Below are 16,725 nucleotides of genomic sequence, written 5' to 3' on the forward strand. Positions count from 1 at the left end.
TCTCTCTCTCTCTCTCTCTCTCTCTCTCTCTCTCTCTCTCGTTCTCTCCCTCCCTCCTTCTCTCCCTCCTGCCTCTCATAAAACCATCCATCCCTCATCCATCACTCAATTGAACTTCAAACCTCCTTAAAAACCAAAAAGCTTAAAAGATAACATTGTTATTTCACTTTTGACAGATTTTAAACTTTTTATAGAAAAAATACACAGCTCATGAAATTTTCACACACCCATAGAGCTACCACTCATATCAGAAGGTAAAAGCCCTGCTGAGAAGGAAGGTCAGGGTGACTGGCTGCTTCACAAACACAGAGCCTTTGTCCAGTTCCTAAAATCCACATAAAAATACTGGATCACTTTGGAGCATCCACTTGTAACCCCAACACTGGGAAGATGAAGATGAGTGGGCCCATGCCACTTGCAGGCTATGAACTTCCATCTAGTTGGTAAACACCAAGCCAATGGGAGAGCTTGTTTCAAAGGAGGTGGCCAACAATCCTAGGTTGACCACTGGCGCTCTCTCACCTATACAAATATATGTATTTTTAAAAACCAACGGGAAAAATAGCTGTCAGGCATTATTTATTCCTGGCTGTCTTCCATTCGCAGGGGAAGCTACCATTATATTAAATGATATTGTAAATCTATTTTTTTTTTGACCAAAGGGTTTTAGGTAAGACCTGAGTCTGGGCTTCCTTTCCTTTTCTCTGAGTCTGTCTCTGTGTGGTGGCATGTCTCCATTTTAGTGAGTCTGAGTCTGGGAGAGAAAGCATCCATTTTTCTTCAGGGTTCCATAAAATTCCCTAGGGATAGTCATTCTTCTGCATGTGAGTTCTTCATCTTGGCCGTCCATGCTGACACCCCTCGTACAAATTCCTGTCTTTAGAAGTAGCAGTTGGAAAGCATTCAATTCTATCACTATTTCATGCACATTCCAGTCAGTGAGCCTTGCCTTTCCATTTGGTGTCTAATGTCTGCCTGAAGAAATCTTCCGTTGACAGTAAGTTATAAATGAAAGTGGGCACAGCTAATGCCCAACACCACTTATATTCTTAGGAAGTATTTTTGTAGTTTTTATTTTTACTTCAATATCTTTATTCTTTGAAATTTTCATATATGTCCACACTGTATAATTGTATTTTGGATTGAAATCGACTGCTTACACACACTTAGGAGATGCAGTACAATGTGTGGATTCATGAGTGTTTTCAGTAGTGGTCAGGTCAGAGGAACAAGTGTGTCAGCTACCTTACACTGTGATCAGTGTTTGCCGATGAGCACATGCCTCACCATTGGGAAATACGATGAATTGTCACTTCTATCCACTGCACTACAGAATGACCAGGAGAGTGACTCACTGCATCTCTTTGTCCTCTTTCCTGCCTCACCATTCTATCAATCCCACTCTTTCATGGCGCCCCAGTCCCAGCCACAGCCAGAATTATAGGACAAGCTCTAGACTCCTTTGAATGTGACCTTGAAGGCAAGAGTTCCCTGAGACATTTTGGTTATGTGATCGTTGTACAAGCATGTTCCACCAGTGTCCGCACTTCTAAGTTTCCCATTAACGTGACTATTTCTCTCTGGATACCAAGTTCCATCCCAGCTCTCCATCTGTAACCTGCTTTACAAAGTATGTTGCTCAAGTCTCCACCATTGTCTTCTGTGTATTTAGCCAGTTTATTTACAGCTGTTGTGTGTTTCTGCTGCATCTACATTGTCACTGTGATGGTATTTTTCTTTCTGTCTGTTTCTTCCACAGGAGTTTAACCAGTAACCTACCCAATGTGAACCTACCCAATGTGAACCTACCCAAAGTACCAAATCTACCAGTTAACATCCCTCTAGGCATCCCACAAATGCCTACTTTTTCGGCACCGTCATGGATGGCTGCTATATATGATGCTGAGTGTGTATTCAGTTCACATTAGATCTCATTTAAATTTAAGTGATCTTGGCATGGATATGTATTGCTTATTTCTATACATCCTATATAACAGAGATGGAGATGGATAATTAGACATATTTTGCTGATCATGCAGAGACAATATTGTTTATTTCTGGCATTCATCGTGTTTATAAGACATTTGCTATATATACACAGTAACGATTTGTCTAACGCCCACTGAACACTTGAGGACTGTGTTTTACTTCCTGAATTACTTTGTGAGAGGATTTCTACCCCCAGTTTTCAATGCAGGAGCCTTTATACAAGAGTTTATGTCTTTCAATGTAGGACTTTAGAAATTATTCATACCCAAATAATCAAAGAAAATTCTTTGATAGGCTGACCAGTCACTTCTGATCTGGTCCAAGTCTACAAAAGAAGCTTGCTGACCTAGGAGGAGGTTTTGTTTTTTGTTTAATAAGTAAATATTTTTCAAGGTAATTAAAACTATAAAGCATTTTCCTGGTCCCAGTAAATAGCAGGATATTGGAATGGAATGTTCAGGCCCACATGAAAATCTGTGAATGGACCTCCCAGACTAGGTAAATTGCATGTGTAGACATTTCCCAAAGTCAAAGTACAGTAGGAAGCTTTGACATCTAGGCAGTAAGAAGGCTTCTGAACTTGAGAATCTGAGAGTCAGGCCACATACAATTGCAGTTGGGCAGTGATGTCTCTGCATTCTCAGTACAGACTCAATGTTCCTTCCTTCATAGGAAGTCAGGGATTTAAGAGTTGCTTTTGCCTAGAAGCCATGCCACTTCTTCCAAGCAAGCAGTTTGAAGGACATGGGATCGAGTAGCAATCCTTCTCACTAAGAAAGTGAATCTTCTCTCCATTTTCCTTAGCAGGAAGATCCAGTGCCCCTCAGTTCTACCTCGGTGAGATGAAATGAGAACCATGTGGGTGATTTAATAAGTGAAATAAGGTTTTCCAGTTCTCCACCTTCCTTTGATCCTCCGCTTTGACCACAGCTAATTATAGGCCAGATAAGCTTTTCCTTGGAAGAATAAATTGGCACATTTTCAAAGGGAAGTGTTATTATCAAAGGAATAAAAAATGACCTGAAACTGGCAGGGATGTTTTGAAATCTCCAGCTCCCATTCATCAAGGTGGCCCTTGTCGATTTCAGATCCACTATTAATCCAGAAGGAGAACGGGACAGCAAAATGACATCTCGACCTGGTGCCCCAAAAGCTACCTACTATTTTTTAAAACTACAGTCACACACAAGCCCACACAGCGAAGTCGTGAGGCTAATGTGTATGATTCCCTTCTAGAGACAAATTCAGACCTCCAAATTTTTCTTATTTGAGGAAAATTTTTCCTGAAAAATACATCATATTCATGCTAAGATGACAATATTACAAGTTCAATTAGTTAGTGTCTGTTTATTAGATTAGATAGTATCTGTTTCAAACTAAAACCAAATAGATGAAAGCTTCTCTTAGCTTGTCCCGTGCATGTTCTGTGATACTGTTTTTGAAAAGATATGAATCAAGACATTGTGATAAAGCAGATAATAGCCTCCATTCAATTAATTAAGGCATGGGTGGGAACACATTTTGGTAACTGCTCAGCAATCAAAATAATCTTGGTGCTATTGCCTTAACATTAACAGTTTATCTTAAAAATAAAAAGAAAATATTCTTCTCCTCATGTCAAAACTTAATAATAAGCTCTTCAAAGAAAAAAAATGCTACAAGAATTTTTTGAAACTCTGAAACCAGATGGGTGTCAAAATGTTGTTGTAATAAATACCAATTATTGCATTCATATGTACTTAATGATTTAAAACATAAACCATGCAGTTCCAAAACGGGGCTTAGACTAGACAAAGTTGGGGTTTCTTTTTTCCCAAGCATGGGGTGGGGTAGGGGGAAGACTGGACTTTCATGGAGAGAAGTGCATTCCCCCACTTTTAAATGAAGCTCACTGTAGTGTCTAAAAGAAGGCATAGATCCTCAGTCGCCCACCAGGAAATGCCTGATTCAATATCTTTTCATGATCCTAGCTCTTTCCTCTGCCACCTTTCATTTTAAGGACGTGTTTCCATGTCACCTGCTCCTTCGTGTCAGATACATCTCCGTACTGACCTCGAACTGGTCTGTTCTGAAAGCATTGCCCTGTTGGTGCAGGCCGTAGGCTCTGGCTCCCTCTCGGCATGTTGGGAGTTTGCCCCTCCCCACCCTGCAGTAGCTGTGGATGCATCTCTGCACTAGCTATATTTCTCTCTGAGGCATTAATTCAATGCAGCTGGCATCTGTCACAATAGAAACACCCACTCTCGTCTGTTTCTATAGACGATGTCAGAAGAAGTGGTAATGCATGGTGTGTTGGACATTTTATAAATTACTGTGTTAGCATTAGTGGTATGCGAGGAAGGGGGTAGGGAGTTGGCCACCCCTCAGAGTTCCAAATGGGGTGATTACAAAAGAGAAAGCCAGCCCAAGAAGGGCCAGAGGGGAAGAGGTGAAACGTTTCCTGTGCGCAGGCCTTCCATGGATGTCCCAGGTAAAAGTCTCTTGGATGTCATCGTACAAAAAGGAGTCAAGTCCCATTTCCCTGGATCTCTAGGGGACTGGGAACAATGGGGAGAGAGCTCAGGCTTGGAGACCTGAAGTATCACAGAGATCCTCTGTCTGCTCACTTTGTCTGCCCCAACTGCCCTCATCTTAGAGCTACCTATGTAACAGGCTGGTCTAGGAAAATTGGAAGGCTAGTCACCGGACAGGACTTTGGGATTCAAGGTATCCAATGTCCCTGTCTCTATCTGAGTCTCCTCGTTTTTTTTTTTCCAGCTCTTCAAGAGAGAAAGCAGGTCCTCGCTCACCACTTTGTTAGCACTGTCCTTTTGAAACCCAAGTCTTGTGCCATTTCCAAGAGGTCTCCACTCTGGAGGAGAACTGGGGAAATGCATGAAGCCCTGGATCGTAATAACTGCATGTTATCATGTAGTTCTTATCCATGGAGACTTACTTCTCCCCCTGGTTCATAGCCTTCGTCTGAATCATCACATATGCTAATGTGGTTATTAAAAGAAGGCTGATTTTTACCATACGCTATCCTCCTACTTATAAGGAGACAACAACCTCTTCAGACATCTCGCTGGTCTGAAGCAATTGGCTGAGCAAAGTGAACTGGGTCCTGTATGGTAAAACTCAAGTTCTGCCAGTGGAGACTGCCCCCCTTCTGCCGCCAACACACGTTGTTTTGTATGTGGAAGCCACTGTTTGCCTTAAGCCTTCCAGCCCCAAGTTGTCTCTATGTTAATTTCAAGCCTAAGGTAACTGGGTGACTTTTGATTTCTAATTTTTTTATCCTACCAGTAATGGATCAGGTACGTCAGAAGATTTGTTCTGGAAACTTGATGCCCTTCAGACTTTCATCCGTGACCTACACTGGCCTGAGGAAGAGTTTGGAAAACACTTAGAGCAGCGGCTAAAACTCATGGCAAGTGACATGATTGAGTCCTGCGTCAAAAGGTAGGAACGAGTGGCTGGAAAGACCCAGCCCTTCCTCCCCATTGTGCGGCTCTGGAAAGACCAGTGAGGCCATTGACATGGGCTGTGATTTGTAAAGTTCTGGAGAAGGTAATCTCTATCCAAGTCAGCTCCAGTAAAGACAGGCATAGTGTAACCCCAGCACTAAAGAGGCAGAGGTTGTTGTAAATCCAAAGCCAGCCTGGACTACCTAGCAAGACCCTGTCTTAAAATATCAACAACGATTTTTAAAGTCAGATGGAATGCTTAGCTGCCCAAATTGAACGTCTACTAACCTGCTCTGTTTTCAGAAATAAAATGATCTGGCTGCCCATTTCCCTCATTGCTGGTTCTGTGAGGAAAGAAGACTCACACCCATCCTTGATCATCTCTATAAACCTGACATCTAGCATGTCTGCCACAAAATAGCTGCACAGTAAACATTTATAAATAAATGGGCATGGAGAATAGACAGAGAAAAAAGAATACGGACAGGAGGAGGAAAAAAATGTACAATTCTAGAGCCAGTGCATATGGAATCTAGGTCACTGAATAGCCAACAAATACTAAACCTTAGAATCATCGTTCACCCTGTACACGTGAGCTGAGTACCTGGCATGTGCACCAGAGGTTAATTTTCCTGCCTTCATTTTAACCAGGAATCAGCATGAAGGCATGAGACACTGCACATGTCCTTTAGCCCCCACAGATTTCCCCTTTTAGGCACTGGGGCTTAGGGTAGAAAGTGAATTCCTCTGCTTGCAGGCCTGAAGCTGATTGGTCTGAGATGGAGACAGGAAGAGAATAAGAATGGTCTTCATCATTCAGCAAAATCTTCTGGTCTGATATCATAGAGCAGGCCCAGTGCTGAGTCTTTGACATACAATGGAGAAGACACCTGTCAAACCAGTAGAATTCACATCTGTATTTGATATCATCATCACCCTGCCTATCCCTAAATACACACCCAAGTGGTTTTTTTTTTCCTGGTTTAAAGGTATCCCATTGGTCTTCCTCTTTCTAAAAAGAAAAGAAGGAAAAAGAAAAATGTGAGGAAGAAAAGGGAGAGAGGGAGGGAGGGAGGGGAAAAGGGAGGGAGGGAGAAACTAACCCATAAGCAATCTTGGCTTCTCTGGGTCTCCAGATGTTATGTGCTTTGGTTGATGAATAAGTTGTGAGTGGTGGGGGCTGGGCTTGCCTAAGAGTGGTCAGAATCCAGCCTTTGATACCATGGAAGAAGAAAAGAGAAATGATGCATCAAACCCAAAACCTTTTGAGGCAGGAGAGCAGTACTGTTGCAGGTAGGTAATCAGCAACTTGGTGAACCCAGGAAAGAGCCCTGAGCTCGGAAGACACTGAGCAGGTGCTTGCCCTTCTGCGAATCTAGTCTGAGCAATCCAGACAGTGGATTTTGGTCTTTTCGGCCAAGCTGTAGAACCAAAGGCAGGTCTGATTTTCAACTGTATGGTCAAAATGTTTCCAGTTTTTCATTCTATAATCTCTAATAGTCTGTATTAATTTTAGGCAAAGCAGTGGTTGTCCAACAGCTCAGCCATTTGACCAAAATCTCTTCACAGGGCAACTCTTTGAGGTCATCTATCCTTTTCCTCTGTTTCATACAGGAGCCAAAGTGGGTTAGTTTAAGATCTGCCCTCTCTTGATCTGTCCCCCCACCTATCCTGAAAGGTATTCATGTTCTTCAGTCTGAAGCCAATTTGCTGAGTAGGGCATTAAATGAGAGACGCTTAGGGTAAATAGAGAGAATAGTTGAGGATGGGAAGTGGGTTCATTCCTTCCACACCACATCATTGTTATGTTCAGGCATAGAGAGAAGGTAAGTGACTAAGAGGCAGGGGATGGACCTGAATCCCTAGACATCCCTCACCACCCACCCCAAGCCACAGAAGTCTACCAGGAACACAGTAGCTAAGTCACCTTTCAGTGTCAGGACTCCCATCACTGCATGTGTATGGACAGCTCTAACATCCAGAATTGCCTGATGTTACTTTCTGTCGAGGCTCCAAACCTAAGCACAAATGCTGCTGGAAATATCCCGACTCCAGCTTTTAAGGCATAGAATGTATGTTGGAAGAACCTAAAACTATTGATTATTTCTTTGGGGCAGAATAAATAACCTTTGTTCGAAAGCCACATGGTAAGGATAGTGGGCCGTGGCTTTAGGCATGCAGCACTTACAGGCAGTACTCCTCAGGATTAAGCTTCCAAGACATTTCATACACTCACCTGCACACACTCACCCAACAGTGACAGTGCCTCTGGTCTCTATCAGGTCTAGGTGCAAAGCATAGGTGTTCTACCCTCAAGGAGTCAGTTAGGTTAAGTGATGTCTCTATTCCTGGCTTTGTGGACCCCTAGAGCTCTCTCAGTCATATTCATTTTCCACATCTGCCTTCCTCTTTTCACAGCCCTGCACTCTACAGGCTAGGAACAGTTCTCCTGTGAAGAGAAATGTGAAAAGGGAACACGCTTGCTTCATTGGAAAGGAGCGATTTAGCATTTCCATTTCTCAGATGGGGCCGGAACTAGCACATAAGCATCGGAAGATCAGCACAGGGCCCTGTCCAACTCAGTACCCATCAGGCCTCCTTCTCACAGAGCTAGAAAATGATGTATTTTCAGCAGAGCTTAAAATGATCATCATGATTAGAAAGCTACTTCAGTGCACTGAGTCTTTAGAAGCCAAGATACATTTATCTTTAACATGATCATATAATCTATAGGGGTGTTTTGAGGGTGTTTTTTCCCCTTAGGAACTGGGCTTCCAACCTTAGAAATTATACTTGGCTTCCCTATATGCACCCAGGGTGTGCTAGCAAGCTGGCATCCTTTCCTGAGCTAACTAGCTGTGTGGTCCTCCTATGCACCAATAGAAAATAGCTCCCAATTTACCATGCCATCCTGGTGGCTGCATAAGCTCTGGAAGGTGGCAGTGGGCAATGCAGAGAAGCAATAGATGTGTCAGATGGAAGGGCAGACTTTATGAAGCCGATTACTGACCAGATGCTTTCACAAAGGATATGCGAGGATGTGACCCACTTCTTTAAAACCTTTTAAAACAGAGCTGGTCCTTCTTTCAAAAGACCAATGCCAAAGCCTGGATCTCACACCTGTACTATAACCTGCCTACACTGAGCTAGCTTCTCCCGTGAGAGCCTCATAGGTTTCTGGTATCATCATTTGTCCTATGTCAACATTATGTTACAAAAAAAAAAAAGATGGTTGCATGGAGTTTTTGTAATATAGGTGTATGCCAAGGAAATTACTATTAATTATATTGAAAAAAGAATATCTACTTAATAAAAGATAGTAACAATGGGAACGAAAACAAAACGAAGCCAAAAGCTACCCTGCAAGTGCCCCAAGGACATAACTTCTCATCCCCTTCCCAAAGGCAGCCATTTTCAGAGATTGATACATTTTCTTCTAGTGATTCTTAGCAAGCACAATCTATTTTTCTAGGTTTTCAACCAATAAAATAAGATTGATGGACTTCAAGAGGAGATTTTTCTTTTCAGTCTCTTTTCAAAACCAAAAGAAAAGAGAAACTACAATAAGGGTCATTTAAGCTTTTTCTCCGCGCTGGGGCTTTGAAGATGAGAAACTGCCTGCTTGTGTTTTGTTTTTAAGTGAAGTGCTTCGAGGTAGGCACTTGCCAATGTGAGAGAAGCTGCATATGTTGTAATGCTATAATCAGGGGTTTTTTTTAATTCATTTATTCTCCTACAATTAGGACTCTCCATACCATGTAATCTATAGATAGCACACAGAGCTACAGGTGTTCTGTGAACTGTTGAGGAAGAATGGGTATGCACAGAGGGCTGTCCACATGAAGGAGCCCTCGTGAGATGGGGAAGTCACTTGAAAAGGAACACGTGTGGAGTCACTATGGGTTGAAACTGACCACAGCCTTCAACTTTTTTTTTCACTACCCTCTCAGGAAGTATCTCCTCTACCTCCTGCCATCTGAATGCTGAATTGGTCTTTCCCTACTTTGTTTTAATAGAACCAGGATTGCATTTGAAGTTAAGCTGCAAAAAACCAGTCGATCAACAGATTTTCGAGTCCCGCAGTCAATATGCACCATGTTTAATGTTATGGTTGATGCCAAAGCTCAATCAACAAAACTTTGCAGCATGGAAATGGGCCAAGAGGTAAAAAAAAAAAAAAAAAAAAAAACCTTCCCCTCCCCCTCCCCCTTCCCCCTCTTTTCTGTTCATTGATCATATAAAAGAAAGTCTGACAAATTCCTTCCTCCTACCCAAGTCTGCTAGTTTTAGAAATACACTCTTAACATTTGCAGATTAAGCCATGGATAAGTAAGTGTTCAGTATCTGTCAAGTCAATGTCTGAGGCATGTGCTGATGAGCATGCCAGTCACTTGGAAGTGGTTCTTGGCTGGAGTTCAAGTGGTCGTAAGGTTTCTTCAAGCTAAAGGATGTTTGGTGACCTTGTTTATTAGGCCATTCTCTGTACCAGATATGGGAGTGACCGAATGTTAGCCTCTTCCTATGAGTAGTATGTCTTAGCCCTTGAACATCTGGATGGCAGGAGAAATCCAACTAACTTCATGCCACTCCCAAGCTATACCAGTAGGTTCTGCAGGTCAAAAGCAATTTTCAGGATTTCAGTTTTCCCTAGAATGAATTGACTGTGAATCTTCCCTGACCAGAAGTTTATTCCTTTGCAGAGTTTCTGATTCTAAAGTCAGATTTAAAATGTGAAGGAGAAGGAAGCAGCAACTTGGACTTGATTAAAGACGATCATGATCACTTTTCTCCGATGGCCTTAAGCCAGCTAGATATTCATATACCAATTTAGAATTAATTCAGTAACATTTCTGGCAACTCTATACTGTTGCCAATTGGCATAAATTGCTCCTAAATCAGATCTTTCGATACCAGCCTTACATGCTCAGAATTTTTACTAAATTATATTTGCTCCTTGTTCGTTATTTATTTTCTCCTTCGGCACCTTCCATTTTATATGTGGGTTGGTAGTGTTCTCTTCTGGCAAGATCTCCTCCAACCTTGTTTCCCCCACAAGTGAGCTTCCTCAGCCACCCCTGCTAGCTTCTGCTCTGGCTGATTTCCTTTGAGCCACCCCCATGGAGTTAAAGTTCTAGATACTGGAGACAATTCAGAGCCCTGGGTTCTCATCCCCAAACCCCTTGTGCATCATCCTTCCAGAATTCTCTGGAGATTCATCTCATAGTATTTTAGCTTGTCTGGGCTGTGTTAAAAGAGTTTGGACTTCTGGAGGACAATTCTTGAGGAATGAGTGTCCTCTGGCATCCCCCACACATGCATGCACCAACACATAGATACAAATATGAGCACATATGGACCACATGCAAACACACATGTACCTGCATAGACATATAAATGTACATGTATACCAAAAAAAACCTAACCCACTTAAACGCAGGAATTTAGGCTTCTCTGGCCATCTCTGATGAGGATAGCCACTTTGGTGGCTATCCTAGAAGACTCATTTGGGAAGCAGTGATCTGAGGCTCCTCGTTGTCTGAAAATGAGCCACAGAGAGAAAGGTTAGAACAATGGGAAGAGAGAACTGGGTTGCCAGTCACCTGGATAAGTGTATTGAGTCGTGCTGCAATCTGGACTTGGATGATCCTGGCAGCCTCTTTGAGCCTCAGTTTCCCCATCTGTAAAATGATATCACTGATACACTTTTATCTAGCCTGTTTTAGCTGCAGAATCAGTTTTTCATACTTTATCCAGAAGCCTAGCACATAAAAATATAAAAATAGAGTTGATCTGGATGGGGGGGGCACCTTTCCTCTCCACCCTAGAGCCTCTGCACACCACCACTTGCCCACGCTCCCCTGGAGGACTCTGAAATCCATGGTTTTCACAGAGCCCGCTTTGCAAATCTTACTGTGAGATCTCTAAATAATCAAATCTCTCTAAGTCATTAAAGATCCCTTTTGAGTTTATGCCTTCTGAAATGATATCACTCTGGAATCTCTCTCCCCTTAAAGTCTCCACTACTTGTGTTATTGCTGCTGCTGCTGCTGCTGCTGCTGCTGCTGCAGCTGCTGCTGCTGCTGCTGCTGCTTCTTAAACCATGGAGGTGCAACTCACATTCATATAAGGTTTACCCTTCAAAAGTATACATTCCCACAGCTGTATTTCCATAGCAGCCATCACAGTCAACTTTATGCCATGTTTGTTGTCTTAAAAAGAAACCAATCATACATCAATAGCCAGTGTTCTACCTGTATTCCCAGTTCTAGGTTACCTTCAACCTATAATTTGTAGATGTGTGCCTGTTTCTGGGTTTGTTTGGTTTTTTTTTTTTTTGGCTTTTTATATAAATAAAATCAAGCAGTAGGTGGGCTGTAGGTGTCTGGCTTCTTTCACTTAGCATAATGTTTTCAAGATCCATGCATGTTGTAGTATGTACTAGGATATACACCTTTGCCCAATTTTAGCTGGTTATTTGTATCATATATGTGTATATATATATATATATATATATATATATATATATATATATATGTAATGATATAGAATATATATATTCTAGACATATATGTACATAATTTGCCTCTCTTCCATTCTGTTTCAATTTTTAAATATATGCATCTTCTGTGTGATATCATAGTATCCTTCAGAGCAATAACAAAAAGAAAGTAAAGGGTTTTTTTCTTTTAAGGTTGGGGACCAATTTGTGAATATCCTCTCAAAGATTTTGAGTATATATCATGTCTGAGATTCACAAGAATGATTCCCTTCCTCAGTAGAAGAGAGTGACTATCTGACTGGCAGAGAGGGCTGACTTCTCTGACATCACAGGAGGTCCTAGATCACCTCTCCAGGTTGCCTTCTACTGCCTGGTTAAGGTACACACTCCTTGAACAGGTAGCTAAACAAGCCATGTCAGTCTGAGTTCAGTGCTGGAATTCTGAGGATAATTGTGAGAATGGGGAGAGGGTGGGGTTCTTTAAACTCTGTTAAGGATCCATTTCCCAGGAAATACTTACAAACAGTATTCCCGTTCAATTTTAGGGGACCTATATAGAGTTTCTTAGTCCAAACCATAAATCCTTGTTAAAGACAAGTGATGCTCACCCTTGTCACAACAACTCTGATTCTCACAGTCACCATGAATTTTTTCTTGGCTAAACTAAAATGATCTTGGCTTAACTTTGGAGTCAGGGATTAACTCACTAGATCCTATGACCCTTCATCTTATCTCTCAAACTGTGTGCTCTTGAACAAGCCTCTTACAAACAACGATTTGTTGAATAACACGTAAGATCCAGCATGCAATACATAGCCATTTAAAATTATTCAGGCTTTTGACAGTGGAGATCATCCAGTGCCCTAACTTCTAGGTGTAAGATTAAAGAGTTGTAATACTTTGTGGCTAAACAACAGAATGTATTTATTCTGGGCATAGAGTTTAAAAGTAGAAAAGACTGCATATTTTTCTAACTCAGCATTTGTTAAACGAAATTAATAACTGAAGTTTGTATGTATTTTCCCCAGAAATAATACACATATACCCAAGACTAAAGACCCATCTAACACTGTATTCTAATCTTTTGTTCTTCACCTAAGAATATTTGTGCCCATACAATAAAGTCTATCAGGATTATCTTCTAAATATAATGAGCCAGTGGCATCTAAGTAACCAGTATGTGGGAAGTGAAGCCTCTTAGTGTAGCCAAAAATGGTAAGGATGAAACCAGCTGTAATTGTACTGTATCTCCATGGCCTGGCATGTTAGCTGTGACCTGAAATGGTCCATATTATACAAAATGATGAGACTTATCTCTAAAGTAAAATGGACTTGTTAAAGGGGACTTGAGTAAAGATGACTGGAAACATTCTAGAACTGAGATAAGAATACTTGGAAACCATTCGACTTCCACTCTCGTGTGCTGTGTGCTTTGGAATACCAACCATTAAGCCTGTATTACAGATCTAGTTTCTAATTCTGGCTACCACCTGGATTCCATCTCCCTCAACCTGTTTTGGACTAGGCACAAGTGAGCCGATACAATCTCCAGTTTTACAATCACTTCCTGAGTTTCATCACTGGGATGAAGTCTCATCTAAAGGCAGCTGTTGAGACATTTGTTCACCATACTTTTCCATCTTAAATATTTATTTTTTCATTAAAATTTGTGAAGTACCAATAGAGAGGAAATTGTGTATTAAATAGTTTCTCACTTGGCCTAGTGTGTTTTCATCTCGTTTCCAAGGTCAGATGGTCTTAACAGAAAGATAACGTACACACAATCTGTTCCATGACAAGGCAAAATGTGCAGCACAGGAAGTCAAGTGGGATGCTTTTCCCGCAGCAGTCCTGGATTCACAGTCACTTAGCCCATCAGATGCAGGAGCCAACTCCCCACTCTTCTCGTGCCACTGAAAACCTGTGCTTCTCTTAGTTACTACTGCCGTGACTTCAGGATATGTGTCACGTGAACCCAAGGGGCCCACAGGGAGAATTGGAAGATGACAAATCTGCTAGGTAGCGAGTAGAGTGAGATAAAGAAGCAATTTACAAAGGGCTTCATGAAACAGCTAGCAGGGAAGATGGAAACTAGAAAGTATCTATGCACATGCGCCATACATCCTGAGGCTTCCTGTTTACCCAAAACAATGTAACAGAGTAATGGAGGAGGCTCACTATGGCTCCAGAAAAGCAAGTTAGTCAAATAAATCACCTCTGACAGGAAAATCTGGCAAAAGGAGTATGGATTTTGTCATTACCTAAATAGCAATGGGGAATTCTTTGATATCTAGCACTTAGCAACATGATTCACAAAGTTAGTATCAAGGCATAATTGCCATGCAGTGAGTGTATAGAGCTGAGATGTGTTTAGAGAAATGTGTACAGCCATGTAGCCACATGCTAATGGATTTTAATATGAGTCCTGAGAGAAATAGTAATATGTCCATATAATTCTCGCTTCATTTTTTTTAATTAAAAGTCTTACTCTATAGCCCAGGCTAGCTCAAACTCATAACAATCCTATTACCTTAACTTTCTCCCACCAAATGTTAGGATTATAGGCATGAGACACCAGGCCAGTTCTACATAGTTCCTACACTGTGTATTCATGTATATCCATGTATTATATCAGTACTTGAGTAGGCTTACGTCAATCTTATATCCAGAATATAATTCTAGTTCCACTACAATGGTGGCAAAGCAAAGTGGCAGAGATACCATGCTCAAGTTAACCCTGAAAAAGAGAGGCAGAATAACTACATCAAAACGCTCATTTTAGGGCCGAGGTTAGCTCAGTCCATATAGTGGGTGCTGAGCAAGCCTAAGGAACTAAATTCAATTCCCATTACCCACAAAGAAAGCTGGATGTGTGTGTCTGTGTATGTGTGTGTATGTATGTGTGTATGTGTATGTGTGTGTATGTGTGAATGTGTGTATGTGTGTGTGTGTGTGTGAGTGTGTGTATGTGTGTGAGTGTGTATGTGAGTGTGTATGTGAGTGTCTGTGAGTGTGTGTATGTGTGTGTGAGTATTGTGTATGTTTAATCTCAGCACTAGGGAAGCAATGATAGGACGCTAGCCTCACGTACTTAGCAAATCAAGACCAGTGAAAGACCTTGTGGACAGCTCCTGAGAAATGACACCCAGGTAGTCCTCTGACCTCCACAAACAAATATGTGTGAGTGTACACACACATACACACACACACACCATGCTTTATTTTATAAGCATGTGAAGAGATTTGTTATACCAGGGAGATCATAATATTTATACACAGCAAAAGGGACTACATAGTAATTGATACATGAGAAAGATTATCCCCATTGACCCATTAGACACCAGACATAGGCCTGACCCCATCTTGGTATACAGAGAATAACCCAAGTCTGTTTTTAACATCTCCACCAAGGTTTTTAGGAGGACATGTCTACTCTCATTGGTGTTCTTTGCTTGGTTAGAAAACCTCCATGCTGTATTTCATCTTGTGCTAACTTTCATACAGCAGCTCTTCTGGATAAGCATAATATCCTAGTTATTTTAATAAATGTGACTCAATTACAGCAATCCAAAGAAAGTCTAGTGAAACAAGTCAGTCACGTGACAACAGAAAGTAGGGATATGATTCTGGGTCCTATTTCAATAGCTAAAAATGAATTTGGAACCCCTTCAATATTCCCATATTCTTTTGATTTAACATTCTTCTTTGTGACTCTAGTACAGAATTCTGTGAATTTTTTTTAAACTAAGCTTTAGTTTATGCTATTTACAAATAAACCTTCTTGAATCTAGCAGTGCTGCCGACCAGGGTTCTGATTCATCAGGACAAAACACCATGGGCCATTTGCTTTGTGTTTTCTCCAATCAACTGGAAGGAGGGGGACGATGACTCGGTGATGGTGTTCTCTCCTTCTCTACCCTTTTCGGCTTCATGAGACACTTGAACACATGATAATATTACAATTGCAATTACAGTTGGCAAAAATGTTTTCACATATAGATCCTCATTAGACCTTCAAAGTAGATCTATGAATCCTATGTGTTCAGGGCCTGAAAGGGGCTTGAGCCCTTACTTCCTAAGGAATATAAGTAAAACAACAGGCCAGGAAACAGCTTGTCATTAAGTCATTCCTTCCTTTTTTACTGTCATATTCTTATGACCCATTATGGATGCATTGGGTGTCTTTATATGTGAAGATATATACATAGAATAGTCAAGTTGAGGTACTCAATGTGTCCACTGCTTTAAACACACACACACACACACACACACACACACAGAGAGAGAGAAAGAGAGAGAGAGAGAGAGAGAGAGAGAGAGAGAGAGAGAGAGAGCGCCATTCACCAAGGCTTGCCTAGCCTCCCTTCTGGAGATCAGACATCTATATCAGTCCCCTCTCCCCTGGGTCCAGGTCATAGTGCTATTACCTGTAGTGGGTTTACAGATAAGGAAACTGAGCTCAATATGTAGGCAGTATGGCCTCTTGTCCTCGAACTGGGACATTATCCAGGTCTTCCAAGTCTAAAGCAATGTTTCATCTGCTTGCTCCTGCCCAGTTACCCTGCTTGCCAGCAACCAGTTTTGCAGCACATTCCTCCTGTCTCATTTCTGTATGTCTTCACAGCCTTGTGATGCTTTATTTAATTTTCATCTTTCCGTGTGTCCTTTTGTCCTGATTTTTATTTGCACTGTTCCTTTTTCTTTTTTGTTCCTAATTAATCCTCCTCCTGAAAGTTTGCTAAAGAGTGGGTAAGTGCATTTTTCTTTCCAAATAACAATGTTTTTGTATTG

The 16,725-nt window shown here is 41.4% G+C and overlaps 1 protein-coding gene across 11 annotated transcripts in view; it reads left to right on the forward strand.

Moving 5' to 3' along the window:
- Positions 1-16,725, forward strand: part of Cadps (calcium dependent secretion activator) — a 434,854-nt gene that overhangs the window by 347,894 nt on the left and 70,235 nt on the right. For 6 of the 11 annotated variants that reach the window (XM_028760516.1, XM_028760517.1, XM_028760519.1 and 3 more), the window contains 3 exons: positions 1,760-1,906; positions 5,275-5,430; positions 9,452-9,599. In XM_028760516.1, the coding sequence (XP_028616349.1) occupies positions 1,760-1,906; positions 5,275-5,430; positions 9,452-9,599 (451 nt within the window). The remainder of the gene's footprint in view (positions 1-1,759; positions 1,907-5,274; positions 5,431-9,451; positions 9,600-16,725) is intronic. The other 5 variants (XM_028760521.1, XM_028760522.1, XM_028760524.1 and 2 more) reach the window with 1 other exon arrangement.

Source organism: Grammomys surdaster, unplaced genomic scaffold (assembly GCF_004785775.1).
Source record: "Grammomys surdaster isolate TR1022 unplaced genomic scaffold, NIH_TR_1.0 126546, whole genome shotgun sequence".
In the NCBI taxonomy this organism is placed as follows: Eukaryota; Metazoa; Chordata; class Mammalia; order Rodentia; family Muridae; genus Grammomys; species Grammomys surdaster.